Raw genomic sequence first — 23,088 nt, forward strand, 5'->3', positions numbered from 1 at the left:
CCTCAAACACATCTTAACGTAACTGAATTGTGACTTTAGAAAAAATAATTCCATCGCAGTACACATATGAAAGTCTGTAAATACAGTCAGTCAAGCTTCTGCAACGCCATATCTCTTTGATATTAAAGCTTCCTTAAGTTTAATTTTATATTTCGATAGACATAGAATCGGCGTTCCCATAGTTTTGCTAACATTGTGAACTGAGTAATGAAAGGAGTTGGTTTAGCATGGCATTGTGCTGCCACCATGTGACCAAATGCGATACTGCAGCTTGAAGTTGCAAAATTTACTTTGTTTTGTTTACATACCCGAAAGCAGCCACTGGCTGATTTGTTCAACTTCTGATAAAAAATAAGAACCCCCCCCCCCCCCCCCCCCCCCCCCCCCCCCCCCCCCCCCCCACACACCCACACACACACCCACACACACACCCACACCCACACACACACCCACACACACACACACATAGAATCAAAACAACCTTGAATACATTTCTTTCTTTCTTTTTATTAAACTTAAAAAAAAAACTATTACATTCATTTTTTCCATAAAAGTGCACTGTGCTGGCTGTAACAGAAAGGCAGACTAGCAGTGCTTATAAAGGCGTACAGTAATGTAATTTAGTTAATGCCTGAGTTGTAAACAGTGTATTTTAAATTTAAATTATTTTTGTTTATTTATTAAAAAAAAAATTAAGAATAGCTGCACTTACACCCCATTGTGCGTCTAACAACTTTACGTTGTGTTTTTTTTTTAGTTAATTTACTTTCCTTTGTTTATCATACAGTCGCTTGGCTTTCTTCAGCAGGAGGTAAAACCAGTAGACCTGGGGTGCGAAGATGGTCAGGTTGCCTGCGTTGCAGTGCCACGGCAGATGGAAGGCGACTCGGTGCAGTGGAATGTTAACTTGCCGCGCGTACATCCAGTACATGAAGGGGAAGATCAGGATCCGACACGTGAAGAACGTCAAGAGCACTAACATGCCGTTGATTCTGTGCAGCCTGCTGTTGTCAAGGCCCAGCTGGATCCCAGACAGGAGACGAACAGTAAGTCAGAGGCAAATAAAAATCGGTGATGATGTCATCAGCACAGAAAGAAAAAGTTGGAAAGGCCAGGTGTCACAAGATTGGAATTAATATATCGGTAAAATCACATCATCCATCTTTTGAAGCATCATCCAAACTGCTTATTGTGAACAAAGCCTAAAGTCGATGGTGTGCTGCGTACCTGTATGAGAATCTTCCCAAAACACAGAAAAGGTGTGCTGAATTCCGTGATGAAAAAGCACCCGAGGAAGAAATCACCTAGTCCTCTTCTGTAAAACTGATACGAAGCAACATGAGTGTTCATGACAGACAAAGCGAGGCAGTAAATTCTTACCAAAACGATGGGCATGAAAACCAGAATCAGTGCCAAGTGATGGAGGACAAGCAACCAGTCTTTGGCGAGGAAAGCCTTCATTGTTTGCTGAGAGTGGCGGTTGTGCAGATTGCTTGCACATCGGAGCCTCTTAATGTGGTAATGGCTCAGGTACATGGCAAACAGGTCGGTCAGCATATACGACGAGCCAAACAAGACAAACTCATTGACCAGCCAGTGACTGTGTAGGGGGAGAATAATTTGTGAGCAGAAGAATACAACTGACATAGGAAACTAATACATGTAATTTTGAAGAGGGTCTTTTGTTCTGTCAATTGCTTTTTATTTCCATGTAGAAAATATGAACACATTCATTTATAAACTCAAATCTTGTGCGCAGTGGAACCTTCTATAAGCCACACAATCCTGATGCTGGTTGCTCTAATGTCAAGAAAATATTTCCTGAGGTTCAAGGTTTGAATCTCAGTTCAGTCATTCCTGTGCGTTCACATTCCCACCTATGGGCAATTTAGTCTTCAATTGACGTAACGTGTTTTTGTGGAATGTTGGAAGTAGTGTTAATTTTATCCGACATTTTCAAATTTAGTCTCAGTTTTAGTCCAATTTCAATCATGCTTGTCAGGTTTTATCATAGTTATTCAAACTCATCCCGTTTTTATTTAGTCCATTTTTAGTGAACTATAAATCTGGCATTTTAGTCTTTATTTTAGTCAAGAAAACTATAATAATAATGATGATATAATAATTTTATTTGTCTAGATTTAGTAAGCAAAAACTGTCAACATTTTAGTCTCATTTTAGTCCGGACAATCATTTAACCCCTTCATTCATTTATTTATTTAGTCATTTATTTATTTATCTTTCTTTCTTTTTTAAGCAGATTATGTTGAACATTTCAGGTCTAAAATTATATCACGTTAAATTTTCTCTCATTTATTTGATGAAAAACAACATGACACACAACAGTACAGTAGTATATCAACACGTGGCTACTATGGCGCCATGCTAAGATAGTAAATTAGCCAGCATTAGTTACTGGTTGGATTAAGAACATTATAACCGTTAGATTAATGTTGCATTATGACTATAATTTACTTCTTTTTTTTTTTTTTTTTTTTTTTTTTAATCATTCACCGTGAATCCATCTGCTGTCTGTCCCATGTGTTTGTGTATGCTGCATCACTAGCTGCAGATTTGAAAAGGGGTGTCACATGACAGATTAGCAGAGACAAGATTTTACAAAATCATATTTTTCGTCTCGTTTTTGTTCATGAACTAAAATATTCACAGATTATTATCAGTGAACATTTTCGTCTCGTATGCATTAGTTGACAAAAATGCATACTGATTTAGTCCCAGTTATTGTAGGTTTTAGTCTAGTCTAATCTAGTTTTGTTGACGAAATTATATTTGTTTAGTTTTCGTTGACGAAATTAACATTTAGTTGGAAGAAGTCAGAAAAAAAGCCACATATGCAAATTCCACATAACTGTGAAGCAGACATGCAGTTTAAATTTTGGGGAAATAGTAAACAAAATAAATACATTAAGCATTACAGAAATCGCAAAAGCCTTTTTTGAAATACAACTGCGCTGTTTTTTTTTTTTTTTTTAAATAGCCAGGGAAGCAGGTTCAACCAGAAGGCTACTTGTTTAACTTGAATACAAAGGGGAGGTTGTACCACCTTTTTGTAAAGGATTTAGTTGGTTTTGAATTTGTCATTAAATAAACTACAATGTAATTGCAATTTATAAACTGCAATGTATTTTCCTTTTTACATTGCATATCTTTATATTTATAACCAATCTCTCTTTCTCTCACCCCCCCCCCCCAAAAAAAAACAAACAAAAAAAAAACAAAACAAAAAATGTTTTACTTTTTTCCCCCACTTGCATTGCTCAAAAGCCATTATTATTTCATGGTTATAATGTTTTTATTCAACATATAAAGGTTGTTTGACTGTGAAGGTTCCACTGCTCCACTCATCTCTTATTACCTGAAATTACCTGTCAGTGATGACATTCTTACAAGATGAAACCACTGTGATTCCAGTTGCAGTAGATATGCTAGCGTGGATGGCAGAAACCAGCCTGAAAAACACAAATGTATATTTAAGTTTGGCCGATACAAGCTGGGGTCTACAAGTCAACTTTACGAACGGCGCGTAGTGAAATAGTTTGCGTTGTGCGTTTTCACGTGGTACAGGAAGACACGCTAGTGCACGCCGCATTTAAAAAAATGACTATAGTCTTTAAGTGTTTTTCATACCAATATTTACCATAAGACTTCATTAATTACTGTGTTATTAGGCACTAGTAATGTGATAGACTACGGTGCGTACAATTTGTGTCCGATGACTCTTGTAAAATAGGAAGTATTATTTCACAAACTATAAACTGACAAGCACTTTTAACCTATATTATATAATCAATCGCTCTCATAATAAGAGAAACGATTGAAGCTTTTCGTTTTGTTTTACATTGAAGCACCAGGAAGCGGCTTCGAGTACAGCACCTGCTTGAATGAACTTACAACAACTACCAACCTTTCGCTGACGGTCACTACGTCTGCGTCGTCCCAGTGTCTGAACTTGAACTTGAGTAATTTCCCCAGCCCGTAGAAGAGACCAGGAAACACCACGGCGCCACTTGCCCAGGCGGTTAACATGATGTTATGCGCCTTTCTTGTCGTTCTACAGCTTTTAGTTCGTGGACGCTGGATCAGAATCATCAATGTGCTAAAGCCGCCTTGAACAGGTAAACTTGTTGTTGTTATACGTCAGCTTGTCCGCCATATTGGATGTACCTTTTTTTTTTTCTTTTTTTTTTTACCCGAAACTAGTATGAAATTCAGAACGCGAAATACACAGTCCTCAAACACATTCAGTATCTACATGTACGTACATACATACATACATACATACATACATACATACATACATACATACACATACATACGTTGTTTTGACAGATTTCAAGTTTACATTGAAAATATTTCAAATAATTATTAGTAGTTTCCACTTATTTATGTATTTACTGCTCGGCAGTCACTGGAGACGGACTAGCAGAACAGCCTTTCTTTTCCCCCACTGTTTTATCATTTTATTTAATTGGAACACATAGTAATACAAGCAATGGCACGCAAACAAACAGCTATCAGTGTAGAAAAGGCTACAATGTAGTCTATTCCTTGGGTCTGATATGTTCAACGTTGTTAACCTCGTAACGGAGACTAATCCTAATTTGCATAATTTGTCATCTCTATTCATTGGAGGGTAAATTCACGTGACATAGCTTTCCTCGCGCTCTTGCGTGTGGCCGATTACCCAGTCAGTCTTCGCCAGCAGCGATAGCAGGAAAGTCTGGCGCTCGCGTGTGTGCTGTGTCGTGAGTTGGTCCAGTGGTGTGCGTCGATGACTGGAAACCACACCCACACTCTCTCTCACACTCGCACACACACACACACACACACACACACACACACACACACACACACACACACACACACACACACACACACACACACACACACACACACACACACACACACACCCATACAGACACTAAACGAATAACATATATATGAAGATGGAAGAAATACTGTACCACTTGAACTGAATTGAATCAATTAATTTGGAGTAAATCAAAGAAAGTCAACCCTTGTATGGAGTATCATTTGGAACCTTGGTCTGAGTCGGCCTCAAGTGGTGTTTGGCCAACACACCGGTGTGAAGACAGCTCGCTCACCTGAATCAGTGAACTATTAGCATTCCTCCCCTACATTGAAGGTCCTTCGAGACGGATGAGCTGTGTTTACATCAAGATGGATCAATACTCAGAGCATGAAGATTATGATGCACGTCCCCGACGACAGATTCGTCCCCCTGCCCGCTATGAGGATTATGAAGTGGATTTTCAGGACCGCAGCATATGGAGGTACAGAGAGGACGAAGAGGTCCCTCACCTGGAGGATCGGGCCAGGATGACCACCCTCACCTCAGCGTATGATTTTTCCCTACCAAGCCACATGCAGCGGCGGAACACTAATCTCCAAGAGACGGACAGGTGCTATGGCAAGGAGCAGCACCCCCAAGAGGATCTGCTTGTCTCCCTGCTGACACCAGAACGGAAGATGTCCCCTGTTCACTCTACTCCACTTCATCCGATGCAGCCCTGTCACCCACAAGAGGACATAAGATCTGAATTGGAGGACATCCGTCATGAGAGACACCTCCTACAAGAGACACAGCGGCACTTGGCATCAGAACTCATAGACATGAGAGCTCTGCGGGCCGATATGAAGCAACTAGTAGATGCTTTTCACAACTTTACAAGCCGATCTTCTCCTGTCTGCAGACCAGAGATTGTACAGTCCCCACCATTGGCTGCGGCTGACGGCCCCGAAGAGGATGACTGGCCTGCTCCACCTGTGTGGTCGAGTTCAGCGATGGACGAGTTGGCACTGGTTGACCTTCCACCATCACCACCACCAAGTAACAGTGTTCAGAGAGCAGCTGCACATCCACATGTTAAAGAAGAGGATATCTCAACCCCTCTTTCACCGCCTGTTGAAAGCCGTACATATAGGCAGCAAAGAAGATGGAAGAAATACTGTACCACTTGAACTGAATTGAATCAATTAATTTGGAGTAAATCAAAGAAAGTCAACCTTTGTGTGGAGTATCATTTGGAACCTTGTTCTGAGTCGGCCTCAAGTGGTGTTTGGCCTACACACCAGTGTGAAGACAGCTCGCTCAGCTGAATCAGTGAACTATTAGCATTCCTCCCCTACAATCAGTATCGTAAAAAAGAAAAAGAAAAAAGGCTAATAAAGTTATGATGCAAATTCGATTGGCTAATTGACGATTTCGAGTTTAAGTCACAAATCAAAATGGCGGTCAACTCGGTGAAAGGAAGCTCATTTGTGAGGATTGTTTTGATTTCAAAATGTGACGAAATGCCGTTTGTCGACTGTAACAATCCGCCTGGTTTGGATGCTAGTCATGCAGAGGCAAAAGCTAAATCTCGAACAGCTTCTGAGTACTGTGGAAAACGTGTTAAACCTATTAAAAACTGCTTTGACACAAATTATCTTTCACCCTAGAGAAAACAAAGTTTAGAATTTTTGGCACTAGTTAAATCAAACAGTCAAAATCACTGTTGACTCAATTAAAATTGAACGAGTAAATGAAATCAAATTTCTTGATGTTGTAGCTATTGATGCAAAACATACAGGTGGTGCTCATAAAAAAATTTGAATATCCTCCATCCATCCATCCATCTTCTTCCGCTTATCCGGGGTCGGGTCGCGGGGGCAGCAGCTTCAGGAGGGAAACCCAGACTTCCCTCTCCCCAGCCACTTCAACCAGCTCCTCCGGCGGGATCCCGAGGCGTTCCCAGGCCAGCCGAGAGACATAGTCTCTCCAGCGTGTCCTGGGTCGTCCCCGGGGCCTCCCGCCAGTGGGACATGCCCGGAACACCTCCCCAGGGAGGCGTCCAGGAGGCATCCGAACCAGATGCCCGAGCCACCTCAGCTGGCTCCTCTCAACGCGGAGGAGCAGCGGCTCGACTCTGAGTCCCTCCCGGATGACCGAGCTTCTCACCCTATCTCTAAGGGAGAGCCCGGACACCCTGCGGAGGAAGCTCATTTCGGCCGCTTGTATCCGGGATCTCGTTCTTTCGGTCACGACCCACAGCTCGTGACCATAGGTGAGGGTTGGAACGTAGATCGACCGGTAAATCGAGAGCTTTGCCTTTTGGCTCAGCTCTTTCTTCACCACGACGGACCGATACAGAGTCCGCATCACTGCAGACGCTGCACCGATCCGCCTGTCGATCTCCCGCTCCATCCCACCCTCACTCGTGAACAAGACCCCAAGATACTTGAACTCCTCCACTTGGGGCAGGATCTCATCCCCGACCTGAAGACGACACTCCACCCTTTTCCGACTGAGGACCATGGTCTCGGATTTGGAGGTGCTGATCCTCATCCCAGCCGCTTCACACTCGGCTGCGAACCGCTCCAGTGAGAGCTGAAGGCCCCGGCCTGATGAAGCCAACAGCACCACATCATCTGCAAAGAGCAGAGATGCAATGTTGAGGCCACCAAACCGGAACCCCTCCACGCCTCGGCTGCGCCTAGAAATTCTGTCCATAAAAGTTATGAACAGAATCGGTGACAAAGGGCAACCTTGGCGGAGTCCAACCCTCACCGGAAACGAATCCGACTTACTGCCGGCAATGCGGACCAAACTCTGGCAACGGTCGTACAGGGACCGAACAGCCCGTATCAAGGGGCCCGGCACCCCGTACTCCCGAAGCACCCCCCACAGAACTCCCCGAGGGACACGGTCGAACGCCTTCTCCAAATCCACAAAACATATGTGGACTGGTTGAGCGAACTCCCACGCACCCTCGAGGATCCTGCGGAGGGTGTAGAGCTGGTCCACTGTTCCACGGCCAGGACGAAAACCACACTGCTCCTCCTGAATCCGAGATTCGACCTCCCGACGGACCCTCCTCTCCAGCACCCCTGAATAGACCTTACCAGGGAGGCTGAGGAGTGTGATCCCTCTGTAGTTGGAACACACCCTCCGGTCCCCCTTCTTAAAAAGGGGGACCACCACCCCGGTCTGCCAATCCAGAGGCACTGTCCCCGATGTCCACGCGATGTTGTAGAGGCGTGTCAACCACGACAGCCCCACAACATCCAGAGTCTTTAGGAACTCCGGGCGGATCTCATCCACCCCCGGGGCCCTGCCACCGAGGAGCTTTCCAACCACCTCAGTGACTTCGACCCCAGAGATAGGAGAGCCCACCCCAGAGTCCCCAGACTCTGCTTCCTCAAAAGGAGACGTGTTGGTGGAATTGAGGAGGTCTTCGAAGTATTCCCCCCACCGCTTCACGACGTCCCGAGTCGAGGTCAGCAGTACCCCATCGCCACTATAAACAGTGTTAACGGTGCAATGCTTTCCCCTCCTGAGACGCCGGATGGTGGACCAGAATTTCCTCGAAGCCGTCCGGAAGTCGTTTTCCATGGCCTCACCGAATTCCTCCCATGCCCGAGTTTTTGCCTCAGCAACCGCCGAAGCCGCGTTCCGCTTGGCCATCCGGTACCTGTCAGCTGCCTCCGGAGTCCGACAGGCCAAAAAGGCCCGATAGGACTCCTTCTTCAGCTTGACGGCATCCCTTACCGCTGGTGTCCACCAGCGGGTTCGAGGATTGCCGCCACGACAGGCACCGACCACCTTACGGCCACAGCTCCGATCGGCCGCCTCAACAATGGAGGCGCGGAACATGGCCCATTCGGACTCAATGTCCCCCGCCTCCCCCGAGACAAGGGAGAAGCTCTGCCGGAGGTGGGCATTGAAACTCCTTCTGACAGGGGATTCCGCCAGACGTTCCCAGCAAACCCTCACAATACGTTTGGGTCTGCCAGGTCGGACCGGCATCTTCCCCCACCATCGGAGCCAACACACCACCAGGTGGTGATCAGTTGACAGCTCCGCCCCTCTCTTCACCCGAGTGTCCAAAACATGCGGCCGCAAATCCGATGACACGACTACAAAGTCGATCATCGAACTGCGGCCTAGGGTGTCCTGGTGCCAAGTGCACATATGGACACCCTTATGCTTGAACATGGTGTTCGTTATGGACAAACCGTGACGAGCACAGAAGTCCAATAACAGAACACCGCTCGGGTTCCGATCAGGGGGGCCGTTCCTCCCAATCACGCCCCTCCAGGTCTCACTGTCATTCCCCACGTGAGCGTTGAAGTCCCCCAGCAGGACGAGGGAGTCCCCAGAGGGAGCGCTCTCCAGCACACCCTCCAAGGACTCCAAAAAGGGTGGGTACTCTGAACTGCTGTTTGGTGCATATGCACAAACAACAGTCAGGACCCGTCCCCCCACCCGAAGGCGGAGGGAAGCAACCCTCTCGTCCACCGGGGTAAACCCCAACGTACAGGCGCCGAGCCGGGGGGCAATAAGTATGCCCACACCTGCTCTGCGCCTCACACCATGGGCAACTCCAGAGTGGAAGAGAGTCCAACCCCTCTCAAGAGGACCGGTACCAGAGCCCAAGCTGTGTGTGGAGGCGAGTCCGACTATGTCTAGTCGGAACTTCTCTGCCTCACACACCAGCTCGGGCTCCTTCCCTGCCAGAGAGGTGACATTCCATGTCCCAAGAGCCAGTTTCTGTAGCCGGGGGTCGGTCCGCCAAGGTCTCCTCCCTTGGCCGCCACCCAGCCTACACTGCACCCGACCCCTTTGGCCCCTCCCACCGGTGGTGAGCCCGTGGGAAGGGGGACCCACGTTGCCTCTTCGGGCTGTGCCCGGCCGGGCCCCATGGGTGCAGGCCCGGCCACCAGGCGCTCGCCAGCGAGCCCCGCCTCCAGGCCTGGCTCCAGAGGGGGGGCCCCGGTGACCCGCGTCCGGGCGAGGGAAACGCTTCTCCAAATATCGTCGTCATCATAGGGGTCTTCTGAGCCGTTCTTAGTCTGGCCCCTCACCTAGGACCTGTTTGCCATGGGTGACCCTACCAGGGGCATAAAGCCCCAGACAACATAGCTCCTAGGGTCATTGGAACACGCAAACCCCTCCACCACGTTAAGGTACCGGCTCACGGAATATCCTCAAAAAGTTAAATAATTTCTGCAATTCCATTAAAAAAAAAAAACAAAGTTTCATATAGATTATATATTCAGGGCCCTCAACTTAAGTAACCCATGAAAGCAGGATGTTAAAAATTTAGAATAACGTGAAGAAATCACCATGCATACTTCCCAGTGTTTTGCATGGGAAAAACAAGATGGATGGATGGATGGATGCAATTTTCAAAACAATACGTCAATATTCAATAGTGCCGTCGCATTGCCTGGGTCCTGGAAGAGCAGGCTTTCTTGATGCTTGCTGTTAGCTCTTTGTTTTTGGTCTGGTGGCCCTCATTTTCCTCTTGATAGTTCTGTATTGTGGCCCTTGTGTGTGAGTTTGTGAGAGTGAGAAACAGTGAGAGACAGTGAGAGAGAGACAGAGAGAGAGAGAGAGAGAGGGGGAGAGAGCGCGAGATAGAGAGAGCGAGATAGATTGATAGACAGATAGAGAGAGTGCGCGTGCGAGAGAGATAGAGATAGAGATAGAGATAGAGAGAGAGAGAGAGACAGAGAGAGAGAAAGGTACCTTGATGGATTGGATGCAAGCGCAATTTAAGGCGTGGAGCCACGCGGGGTGGATTTAAATTTGACTCCGCCCACACGGATTTTACAGAATGGTTTGAAAAATATTTTTCTTTTGGTAACATTTGCAGATTTAATGATGTAACTTCTTATGACGTTACGTTATTTTTTTAAACACATTATAGAACATCGAAAATTACAAACACTCAACCATTAGTCAGTCGTGGGCGGAGCTAACTAAACAGTCTGACCATGCAGCAGATAGCGCCTCCCTGGACGATTGAGATTAGTATTTGTTCAATAAAGTGTTCAAACAACACTGTGCGCAATGTTATAGGAATGATGGCACACAAAGCCGACAGTGTTTTTGTTTTGTTTTCAAAAAAAAAAAGAAAAAAAAAAAGCAGCTTCGAGGCAATGGCAGATTTGGGGGTTAGGTTCGAGGTCGCTAATCCATGTGGGTGGATTCTAACGTTGACGTTGAGCTAGGCCTCGAACTGCACTCAGCATCCAGGGCTTGCTGCGAAAACAGGCCTTTGGATAATGGAGCAGTCTGAAGTAGGCCAGGCTGCACAGCACTTACGGTATAAGTATTATGTGTACCAATTGTTAGAAAATAAAGTGGGCCTGGCTTGCAGTGTGTGGGCCAGAAGTTTCTCGTCTGAGTAAAACATGAAGATGGCTGAACGACAAATAAAACGCCAAAAGCAGTAGTTTTGTGGAATTTTATTCATATATATCTATATACCATATTTACTCATTTTCACTGTTAAAAAGAGTCTCATTACAATATCCTTTAAGCATAAATATATATATTTTTTCTTCCTTTCTTGAAACCTGGTAACCAAACCAAATGAAAACAGTTATGGGTCAGCTTCAGCACCATTGAATTGTACATTCTCTATATTGCATCAGGATATAAAAATATACAGATCGTTTGTATTTTTTTTTTTTTAATCTTCTTTAAACATTCTTTCCTTGTTGTTCAATGGCATGAAACAGGAGAGGAATACCTCATATGGACTGATGAGGACTTAAGCTTTACTTTTATCAAATTAATAAATCCATATCAGATGCTAGCCCATTCACAACACTTAGCAAACATTGGTAGCAACCATGTGAGAAAAACACAGCTCAAATCAGACATACAAGGCTCACAGTGCCAACTGCTTCGCAGCTGTGTTTTGAGCAAAAAAAAAAAGAAACAACAAAAAAAGATGATGCTGACAAAAATGAAGGAGTGTTTTGATGCAGTGGGGGTGGCCGGTGGGCTGCATGCATCGCATAATCATCACCATTCCTTTCACAGTCACAAAGTGAGGACGGTTTAACTTAAGTCCAAAATGGTGACAACGATGATGTTACGAAAGTGATTTTCCAACCTCAAATAACATAAGAATGACAAAAACAAATATTCTCAAAAACAGAAAGGACTCAAAAAACAAAAAAACAAAAAAAAAACAAACAAACCTGCAAGTCAATTTGAGGCAACCAAGAAAAAGTGAAGGCGCAGTCAGGAGTTGAGCTGGTGGTGCATAGAGAAACGCGGGAGATGGAGGTGCACGGGTTCCTCGGGTCAATGGGATTATCGCCCTGTGTCCGTCTAACACACACAATCACACATACTAGACACAAACACACCTCTACCCTGGATGAAAACGGTGAGTACAGACGAGGGCAAAAGCAGGGCTGGTGATCACGTTCGTGCGTGTCCCTCCTCCCGCCGTCTCTGCCGAAACGAGGAGCCTCCATCCTGGTGGGGGCGAGCCTTCGTGCGCGTGTCCGCGCTCGTTTTCCATCCGACCGTCTGTCGAGAGTGCCGCTGCGGCCTGCCGTCGTCCGCCGGGCTTCACATGCGCGAGGAGGAAGCTAGCTCGTAGAACAAGACGTAGCTGTCACTGCTGCGCACTTGGCTGGAGGACATTGGCGTTACTCTGGAGAGGGAAGTGTGTGACAAGAGTTTATCATGGTGTGCAGACACATTTGGTGTGGATTATTGTCAATGAATGTCTAACCTTGATCCATAAATTGTCACTAGTGATTAGGGATGTAACGATATACAAACATCACGATATGGTATTATCATGATATGAAGGTCACGATACGATAATTATCACGATGTAGTGGGGAGGTTGGCGATACAAAAAAAGGTCACGCTATTGTAAAGAATAATGAGCTCATACTAAAGAAAACGCACACAATATTGTGCTTTTGTACATTACAGCAATGAAATATTAAAATATTATAAATATATATAACAAAAAATAAATATAATATATATAAAAATTCTGAGGCACTTACTTGCTAATGTAAGCACACATTGAGTTCCTCCACATATTGACTTGGTTCAAAAGCATATTACGTCCCCCTTCATCTGACCATTAGCGTGGATTTTAAACATAGAAGGGCCAAAACATGCCTTGTGAAAATTAAACTGCACTAAAAAAAAAAAAGAAAAAAAAAAGAAAAGAAAAAGAAATGGCCACCAGAGGGTACTAGAACTGCACAAAATTAAATCAAAACAACTTTTTAAGAGATGTGCTGCTTTTAATACCATCATATGACGACGACGAAATATCGTGGCCGTTTTAATATCGCGCTGTCACGATATTGCCATTATCGTTACATCACTACTAGTAATACAGACTAATAAGTCTGCCAACTCCACGTAAATATCTGGCCATCACATTCATTATGTAATTAGTCTAAAGAAGAACTTATGTAATGGATATCAAGCCATTATAAATGTTAACACTAAGCTACGTGAAGTGCAAAATAATAGTAAAAATGTGGTGTACCTGTAGTATTGAATTAATACAGGGAAATTTTCGTTACAGCAGCATTACAGTTGATCATCATTATGCGTAGTGCGTACACAAGCTGGCAGCAAATGGCTGTGACATAATCAAAGTGTTATAATGAAATACAGTAAGCCTAATATTCACAGCAGTTTGTGGCCCATGTGTAATTCATGAAAACTGGATGAAGTGCAAAAATAAAATTAAATAAATAAATTGCAATACATTAATAATGGCTTGTTCCTTTCTACGTACTTTACTTCCATTATCGACATCTCTACTAACTTTTTGAGGATCAGTGCTGGGTGAATAAAACTGTTTAACATACAACTTTTGAATATTTGTCAGTAATGTGTCAAATGTGGTTCTTGATTCATTCATTCATTACCGTCACTTAATAGGAAACAGACTTGGGCAAAAACCATCTTAACATATCCAAGGAGCATATTGACTAAAGGATGCAAATGAAGCAGTCTTCTAGCCACCATATGACTTTCATGAAGTTCTCCCTTTTAGTCCAAGGTCACAGTTGTAACATACCTGGAGTCATTGAAGGTGTACCACTCCCCAGATGTTGGGTTGCGACAGTAGGCTATGTAGTGACCCCCCATTGTGGTGCCTGAGTGATTGGACACTGCATACAGGTTGTACACGGCGTTTACTAAAGAACAACAGAAAAAGGATTTGGATTTTACATGTCAACATTAAAAAGCAAACAAACAATGTCAAGGATGTCGACATGCCTATGTGATGTGTCGGATATTTCTTTGCAAACTTACTGCTGTTTTCAGAAGCAAACTCTCGCAAGTCAAGATCCTTCATGGGGAAGTTGACAAAAGTTGACAGTTTGCTGGTTCTTCTTGCTTCTGAGAATCGTTTGAGGTCTGCATGGCAAGGAGTCAAGGAGCATGTCTTCTTTTGCTGCACTCGTTTACAACCAGCAATGCAAAAAGATTATCTAACTATCAATTGTTAGCTAGTGGTATCACTGGTGAAAGTCATTAGACTTGAACATTTGATTGCAGTCAGATACCAAGACATGAAAGAGGAAAGCAACTGTGGACACGCGAAGTGAAAAGCAATGACTTGGCTTTCGATTGACATCAGCACATTTTGCATCCTCTCCTGTAGGTGTCATTGTGGGCTTTGGTTCAGTGTAGAGAGAGGTTGAAAAGTTTCATCCAGTGATGATGGGCAACTAACTGGCCGCCAACACTCTGAAGGCCCCACTGGTTCGTTTAAATAAATACTTGTGGTTCGACTTCCGCATATTCACCTATTCGTGTTTTTTTTGTCTTAGCAGAAGCTACCCATCCCCTATTTCTTTTTTCACAAAATGCACATTTGAGGTCTATAAGCATTTCTGAATATTTTTTGGGGCTTACACAAAAAACAACTAATGCTTATCAATGGGCTTCAGTCACAGACAGATTTTTGCTATTTACTATTCCCTGCGAATGTTGTAAACTGGAATATCATCTTTCACCACTTGATGGTGTACATTGCTAAGTTGCACTTGCACTAGGTCAAATATTGTCCGACACTACAACTTGAGTAGGCCGAATAATTATTTTTTGACAGTAATGTTCTACGCAGCCCAACTAGTCTAAATACGGTATTTTGGTTCATATTGCATTAGTGGAATATGAGTTAAGCAGCAAAATCAATCAATATCAGAAGGCGGCCATTTTGACACTTGCTGTCGCGTGAAAATGACATCACAGTTGCTCAGGTCTCAGGTAACAACCAATCACAGCTTGGCTTCAGAAAACAGGTGAGCTGTGATTGGTCGTTTCCTGAACGCTGAGCAACTATGATGTCATCTTCAGTCAACAGCAAGTGGCAAAATGTTCGTCCCCTGAAATAGATAAAATGGCTGGATTTTGCTGCATAACTTATATTCGACAAATGTACTATTAATCAGAATGTCATTTTTATACTAGTGAGGTCACATATATTATTGTCAAGAAATGTTTATGGTTGACTTCCACTTTAAAACTGATTTTTCTGAAAAAAATGCTCTTAATATTGGTTCAGCACTTTCATGCTGCCCTTGAATGAAATGGATTGACCTAATTATCAGCGGGCATCACAACAAGCACAGAGCAATGAAATTCACTGAAAAGTTACAATCTATCCAGGCTTGGTCTTGTATACATGCATTGAGCATGAAATAAATTAAAATGCGGTCATGGAGATTAGTTCACTAAGAAAAAAAAAAAAAGACATGCAATATATTTTGTCCATCTGGTTAGGAAGTGTGTGATCCTATGTGGGCCCCCAAGTATCGCTGATGAAAAATTGTGGCCCACTCCATCATTTTAAGTTTAATGAATGGGGAGTTGTTGCTGGAAGTCGGAAAATAACCAGTGTGATTGGAATGTTATGTCCAAGCTAAAACCTTGAGGCTTAAGCCACTGAGGGCCTGCTACAGGGGCTATTGGATTAGTCTGATGCACTTAGTGCTTAATGTTTGACAAGTCTGCTGGAGTAACATTCTTAAATGACTTATGTTTAGATTGTGTACATACTTGAACATAGCAACAAAGCCTTCAAGTCAAATCAAAAAGCGTTAATAGAAAAGATACGCAGAACTAAGATCTTGGGAAACTTCTGGACTGTGAATTTCTTGGTGCATCTTCGTCTGGCTTTGCACTTGTAGCACGTCTGTGGAGAAAACCAAACAATATGTTACTGTATTGTCATGAAAGGCGCGTTCGCCAACGTGTAAGACGCTGTTGTGTAATGAAACGTACTGGCTTCTCGTCTCCATCCAGGACATCTTCCTTGGTGAAGAGGCGCATGCAGTCCATGAGGCTCACCTCACCGTAGCCCTTCTGGGCGCAAACAGATGCGTTCACATTATGACACACATGCGCGCACGCACACGCATACACACAAACAGATACAGAGAGGAAAACAAGAGTTTGCATTTTAAGATGTGCTTTCAGATCTCATATATGACTTTCAAATTCAAACAGTCATCCAATTTCTTTTAGCCTGTTGGCTATATTGTCGGAGGTTTGGTTTCATGCAGTAAAGTTGATCAGTTGAGTATGTAATGACAAGTGTGGGGAGAAAAAAAACAAAAAAAAAAACATCCTCGCACTCATTGTGTGGCATATCGAGTGTCCAAACCTTGGCAATAGGCAGGGACAGATCCCAGAAAGGGTCAAAGACAGTGGAGCAGAAACCACAGTGGCTGCAGGTCAGAGAGCTCTTGAGCTGCCCAACAAACAGGTCTAAAAGACAAAATATTTCACACCTCAGCCTCATCTGCATTGGTGGTTACCGGTAAATGATGTCGTACTTAGTGCAACTCACCAACGATTTTACTATCTTCCCTTTCCAGGTATTTACTCCACATCTTCTTCCCTTTCTCCTCGTCCCTGATAACGGACAATGCAACATACTTTTAATGTCATAATTGAAGAGACATGCTGCAAGATATTTTAAGCCAATGTTTTATAAGTATTATATAGTCACGACGATGCAAACGCACGCTATACAGAATGAAGTGTGGGGTAACTATATAATAATTGTTTTGATGACTGCAGAGGGAAGTTGCACAGATTAACGCTGACCCTTAGACAAGCAGTTAGATAACATATAATAATATCCAAAAGAATTGGGGCATTAATCTGACCTGAGTGTTAACGCAGGCCGGGAAACAGACAGCCGTAAATTACTGCTCAATGACACATTTTGATCACTTTTGATTTATGATTTACAAATACACACAAAAACTAACAAATGTTTACATTTCCTTTCCCCTATATTTTTTTAATACAGCTAATTTTAAAATTGATTCCTCATATTGTACTGTATTGTCTTAAGTGCTATAATGCTGTACCAATATTTTTAGAGGGTACACTATTTAAGATATCTGTGAAGAAAAAAATAAATAGAAAATAAATGATTAGCATATAATGTACATTACATATTTTTATTGTTGGACACAGTAGAATTAATTTGCAAAGTATGAGAAGCAGAAAGTGATCTAAAATCAGGGAACTGTTATTCCATAAGATGCAAATGGTCTCTACTGTTCAATAATTGCTTGACTGCCAGATAAATGAATCAACAAAATTTCAGAGGTGGGCACATGTGTCATTACATCGGCCCACCATTGATGGATGAGCACCTTTCAGCGAATGGTTTTGCGCTTTTTGCCTTATGACGTGAAGCCTCAAATAGACTGAAAAGGACCATCTGTGCTGACCCAAACTGACAGACATAAATCTGCTTCCATCTGTGCTCAGTCCGTGTATTTATTTGAGGCTTCGTGTAATAAACACTTGCCAAACATTGGGTATCCGTCAATGACGGACCGACATCACGAAGGAAGCGCCCACCTCTGCAAAATGTGATTAATAATATCGAATATCAAATGGTCCTACTTAGAATCTATTTTTTAAAGGGCTTTAAAGAAGACATCAGGTTTAAAAAAAAAAAAAAAAAAAAAAAATTATATATATATATATATATATATATATATATATATATATATATATATATATATATATATATATATATATATATATATATATATATATATATATATATATATATATGTGTGTGTATATACACATATACATGTATATGTATTAGAGATAGACCGATATGCTTTTTTCAGGGCCGATACCGATAATCGGTAGTCAAGGAGGCTGATAACCGATATTTGAAGCCGATATTCATTTGCAGTAAAATTTAAAATGTTGGCATCAAATTTTTTAATAATGCAAACCCTAACAGTTCTTTACATTGGATTCTCACACTGCACTTTTCATTTTACATCCTTCCATCTGTAATAAGACGTTGGTGGCGGGGGGAGTTAAATGTGGGGGCCACATGACATTACCTTTTATAGCATTTGGGATACTAGTAGTTTTATTATATAAATGTTATATTTTAATATTTTAAAGTAATAGGAGGAATCCTGTCATTCAAAATGTGCATCAGCTGTGGCATTACTTATTACTACAGCCAAAAAAAAAAAAAAAAAAAAAAAAAATTGCCATGAGGGAAACTATTCATCCCTGAACACATGATATATATATATATATATATATATATATAGTTGTTAAGGTCTCAATATGTTCTATGTTGTACTAGTCTAATACAGTAATTTGAATCATATTTGAGAGGCATTGTGTTTTCTCTCACAATACTTACGGCAGGTGATCAAAATCTTCGACTGTGCCTCTTGGCCTGACTGTGACTCTGTTGACCTCGTTGTGCAGGCCATCCAGGAGGAAGCGCAGAAACTCTTGAGCATCCTGTTGGCTGGAGAAGACACAAATAATTCAGCGCAATAACCTCGACTCACTGCTCATAAGACAAACTAGCCTGTGGGAAAGAACAAGACAATATTGAAAAAATGTTAAAGCCTTACTTGTATCCCACAAATCTGGGAGCGTATCGCTGGATCTGGGTTTTGAATTCAGACGGACTGACGGCTTCACTGCTGGTTGACGACCACATAGTTTGCATCAGCTTGGCAAACTCTGCCAACATAGACACAATAATGAAATACACTGCACGATCTCAGAGAGATTCAAATCAAAGCCTGAGGTTAAGAGTGTGAACAAGTTGATGTTTGAGATTCTTTCACCTTCCATGAGGGCCGTGTTGGTGCGGCTGTTGTTGTTAAGGTCTCTGCGGTGCGAGTTGTGCAGGCAGTAGTCTCGCAGGCTGTGTGTGTTGCTGAGACACTGCAGGATACTATTCATGAAACACTGCAACGAAACCAAAACAGTTGGATTCTCTTCAACAATCACATGTTGATTTGATAATAACTAAGGAAATTTGACCTCTATCAACAATGTTTTCATCAGTGCTTGTGATCAATAGTTTTCACAAAATCTTGTTAATTCATGATTCGGATTTACATGGATGAATGATAAATGGTCATAGTCGCAAGTTTTTTTTCTTCTCAAAATAAGTGAAATTGTGTCTGTATTAGGGCGGCACGGAGGGGGTTAGTGGTTAGCATGTCCGCCTCCCAGTTCTGAGGACACGGGTTCGAGTCCAGGTTCCGGCCTTCCTGGGTGGAGTTTGCATGTTCTCTCCGTGCCAGCATGGGTCTCCTCCAGGTACTGCGGAATCCTACCACATTGTCTCTAGATGTGCTTGTGAGTGTGGATGGTTGTTCGTCTCTGTGTGCCCTGCGATTGGCTGGCAACCAGTCCAGGGTGTGCCCTGCCTACTGCCCAGAGCCAGCTGAGATAGGCTCCAGCGCCCCTGCGACCCTTATGAGGAATAAGCTGTCAAGAAAATGGATGGATGTGTCTGTATTTGTGTGAAAGCAAATTAGGAATGTTGGGCCCTAAGAAGACATCTATAAGCTTTATCAATCACGTTTCTTTGTACTGTACTACACACTTGTCTCCATAATGGAGATTGATACATTTTGTGACGGATGACACCAAATAAATATCTCCAGCTAAAGTCTTCTCAGGAAAATGAAGTAGTTGTCTCCAGCATACAATGCCGCTGTGGTCACATGCACAAAGGCAATGTGCACTTTGGCAAGCTCCAACTGGTCAAAGAGAAAGAGAGAATGAGTGCTGCTCGGTCCAGAGTTCAGAGTCGCCCAAAGAGCTAACCTCACACAAAGAACAACACACAAATCCCATTTATTTTGGGAACCCTAGCGAAGCCTGTTGCCAAGCAGATACTCTTCAAGACCCCCCACTCTGGTGGAGGCAGATGTCAACAAACTGATAACATTTAACACACTGACTAACTGCAAGAAGCGCACGTCTGTATAACTTCTCCCTTTCCCAGACCCTATGTCAAACGATTTGGAGTGAAGTGGGAGTTGTACTCACTGTGTTCCCCAGGTTCTTCAGTCCCACCAATCCCTGGGCACTTTTTGAGTTCTGAAAAACAAACACACAGTATTTTGATCAAACACACAGGGTCAATTTGGAACAAAAATAATGGGCTGTGTAATATACACATTAGGTGAAAATCCAGACATATGCATTTGCTTTCACTAACAATTACCTGTACACAATATTGTATAAAATTGATAATTTACGTTCATGTTTGAACTGTTTTGACATATAAAAATAGAACCATCAATAAATGAATTTAATTAACACATATGCAAGCACAATGCAACAAGGATAGTCACATTTTTTTATTTAACTAATGATGTGGTCTCAATATGTCCCTTGTGATTGGCCACCTTTCATCCAGATGTCATCTGTAATTCCTCTTAAGTCTGCAGTGCTAGGCTCCATCTCTCCGTGGTACAGAAAATGGATGCCTGGAAGTTGTCTTGGTTTGGCAATGACAAGTTGCTAACATGACTGGAAATGGAACCTTTTTCAGGTCCATTTTATCCCTCTCGGATCGCAGAGGTCTATTCATCAACAGACGATCACAGATCACAATACCTTGAGGAATTTCCATCAAGTATTCCTGACTCATGCACATTTTTCACAGTGAAATCAGGATTTAGGCTTTTTTTTCTTCTTGTCGTCGTTACAGACACAGCAGATGATGTGTTATATTACATTTTCACATTTTTGACTGAATGCAAAATTGTAGAAAACGTGTCACATAATGCTGTTAAATTCCATTACATAAGTGGAATGGTTATATAATTGAATGGCTAGAAGAACGAACACATAGTCAGGGGGTGGATAAGGAATGTGCCCTGTTCGAAGATGCAGAGCTAGAATTTAATTAAGCTCCACATCCTTATTCACCACTTGATACCTTTAAAATCACATGTTCAGGACAGACCTCAGACAATCATGCCTGTCTTTGACTTACAGATGTTCATCCGGTGTACGGTAAATTATGAATTCTAATAAGACTACTGTATAACTGCTTGAAAACATACAAATTGGGTAGTATGTACTGCATGATGACCCCATCAGGCCATTAGCAATATAAAACAATACTTTTAAAGACACTATAATCAGTCAAGCACCATATCTTGAGCACTGATGTCCGTGGTGTATTTAATAATTAAAAAAACAAAAAAAACTGCCGGATGTTGTTAATGTTTTCACTAATATTGTTTGCCCACGCCTAATGGTAGTGCGCGAAGCATTTTCATCTAACATTTGTCTGACAAGCCTCAATAAAAGCACCCTCAATAAAAGCACAATCACGTCAATGACAAATCCTCTCTGGACACCTCAAATTGTATTTCATAAGATACAGTGCCCCATCAACACGTGGACACACATGCACCCACCCACCCACACGCACATATACAGTACGCTGCGCTGTGTTGAGTGATGCCATGGCCGGATTGTGCCTCCTCGTCTACATGCTATTGGCTGATCCTAAGCCTGGCTGACGTCACACCTCGGAAAACAACATCCCAGCTCTGTCTCTGTAGCAACGCTATTCTTATCTCTCTTTTTTTTTAATACGATACAGAGCTAGAGGACATTACAGTGAAGGGGTTGAGAGTGGAGTTAGTGTGACTCAGTGTATGTGATTTACAAGGCTTCAATAAAAAAATAAAAATATTGGAGCTTTATTGGCTTGAGACCAGGACGACAAAGTCAATATTTTTTATCTGTAGTCACAACTTTAGTTTATATTTTAAGCAACACAATGAGTATATTGAACTCAAACTTTAAAGACATCACTGAGGCTGTGTATTTTATTAATAATATTTCATATTTTCATGTTAGAAATACTCTAGTTATACAAGTTGTCTACTAGTCCACTTTCAAGGTGAAAAATCTATGCAGTTTCCACTAAGTTGATTTAAGCCGCCTGTCAACTCGTGATATGATGTGACACAAAACAAAATGCAATTACACTTCAATATCCATTTTCTAAGCACCGTGTCAGAAAGGATTGGAACATGAATGGGAATGGCTGGCTCATGCTCTGATCCCAGCCGGTAGCATGACCATAATGACAGCTAATTCCGTTATGCAAATGCTGCGGTGATTCTCAGACGTAAGCAGTTTAAAGTGGCAATGGTGTGTGTGTAGCGGATTAGACTCATGAACACACGCTTCGGCTGCGGCAGGGAGCAGCGTTCTCAGCAGCATTACAATTTTTTTTATTTTTTGCCTACATCGCCATTTCATTTATACATTCATCAGGAGTATGTGTACATTGTAAAGTGTAATACATATTGTCTACTATAACTTATCCTGTTTGAAAGGAATGATGCATGGTCAGAAAGATAAGAGATAAAGAGTCACAAGAGGGATCATATGACCTCACATTCCAGTAGTTCCACATGAGCAGGCAGATGTATACTGTACTCTAAAGAGGTGGCCCATGGAGAAACTTAGTACAAATGTTATGGGGGCGAGAATTAATAAGCTTTGGCTTCTTCCCGTCAGCCCTTTTTCTTTTCGGGTATTGTCCGAAAGGAAAAAATTAACAAACAAACCAAACCAAATGTTTCATTCATAAATGCCAGAAAGCACCCTGGGCTACTGTTGAACTACTTCACAAACACAGATCCTTGAGCCTAAAAGCACTGGGAATATTCATTGGAAGGACACTTCAATTAGGTTGCACTCCTTCCTAAAGCCGGAAATAATGTCCTTTTGGCAGGTACCCGACCGTGTGGTTAGTATAATCTGTCCAATCTATGTGCTCACTTAATTCAAAGATGGAGATCTGCTGGCGGCTTATTTTGGAGTGGAAGAAATGGATCAGCGCAAGGTCGCAGCAAGGTGTATTCCCTCACATTCTTTTTGACACTCAACCTTGTCATTCAATGAGTCACTGCTGCTTGACT

The 23,088-nt window shown here is 42.6% G+C and overlaps 2 protein-coding genes across 9 annotated transcripts in view; both read right to left on the reverse strand.

The window, feature by feature from the left end:
- Positions 1-487: 487 nt before the first annotated feature.
- Positions 488-4,868, reverse strand: LOC144033824 (TLC domain-containing protein 3A-like). Of its 2 annotated transcripts, XM_077542162.1 has the most exons (5): positions 3,926-4,862; positions 3,387-3,470; positions 1,381-1,600; positions 1,228-1,323; positions 488-1,021 (listed from the first exon to the last, which is right to left on the reverse strand). In XM_077542162.1, exons 1-5 carry the CDS (start codon positions 4,108-4,110, stop codon positions 758-760), a joined length of 849 nt encoding a protein of 282 aa, XP_077398288.1. In that variant the 5' UTR covers positions 4,111-4,862; the 3' UTR covers positions 488-757. The 2 variants fall into 2 exon arrangements, with proteins under 2 accessions (XP_077398288.1, XP_077398287.1); XM_077542161.1 differs by having other exon boundaries at positions 1,228-1,600; positions 3,926-4,868.
- Positions 4,869-11,261: 6,393 nt separating this feature from the next.
- The window catches only part of usp2a (ubiquitin specific peptidase 2a), a 57,075-nt gene continuing 45,248 nt past the window's right edge, over positions 11,262-23,088 (reverse strand). For 5 of the 7 annotated variants that reach the window (XM_077541094.1, XM_077541097.1, XM_077541096.1 and 2 more), the window contains 11 exons: positions 20,183-20,233; positions 18,964-19,087; positions 18,745-18,856; positions 18,525-18,635; positions 16,674-16,738; positions 16,488-16,591; positions 16,106-16,186; positions 15,938-16,016; positions 14,129-14,233; positions 13,890-14,010; positions 11,262-12,485 (listed from right to left, as the gene is read on the reverse strand). In XM_077541094.1, coding sequence (XP_077397220.1) covers positions 12,401-12,485; positions 13,890-14,010; positions 14,129-14,233; positions 15,938-16,016; positions 16,106-16,186; positions 16,488-16,591; positions 16,674-16,738; positions 18,525-18,635; positions 18,745-18,856; positions 18,964-19,087; positions 20,183-20,233 — 1,038 coding nt within the window. In that variant the 3' untranslated portion in view covers positions 11,262-12,400. The remainder of the gene's footprint in view (positions 12,486-13,889; positions 14,011-14,128; positions 14,234-15,937; positions 16,017-16,105; positions 16,187-16,487; positions 16,592-16,673; positions 16,739-18,524; positions 18,636-18,744; positions 18,857-18,963; positions 19,088-20,182; positions 20,234-23,088) is intronic. The other 2 variants (XM_077541099.1, XM_077541101.1) reach the window with 1 other exon arrangement.

This window comes from Festucalex cinctus, chromosome 13, assembly GCF_051991245.1.
Source record: "Festucalex cinctus isolate MCC-2025b chromosome 13, RoL_Fcin_1.0, whole genome shotgun sequence".
Taxonomy (NCBI): Eukaryota; Metazoa; Chordata; class Actinopteri; order Syngnathiformes; family Syngnathidae; genus Festucalex; species Festucalex cinctus.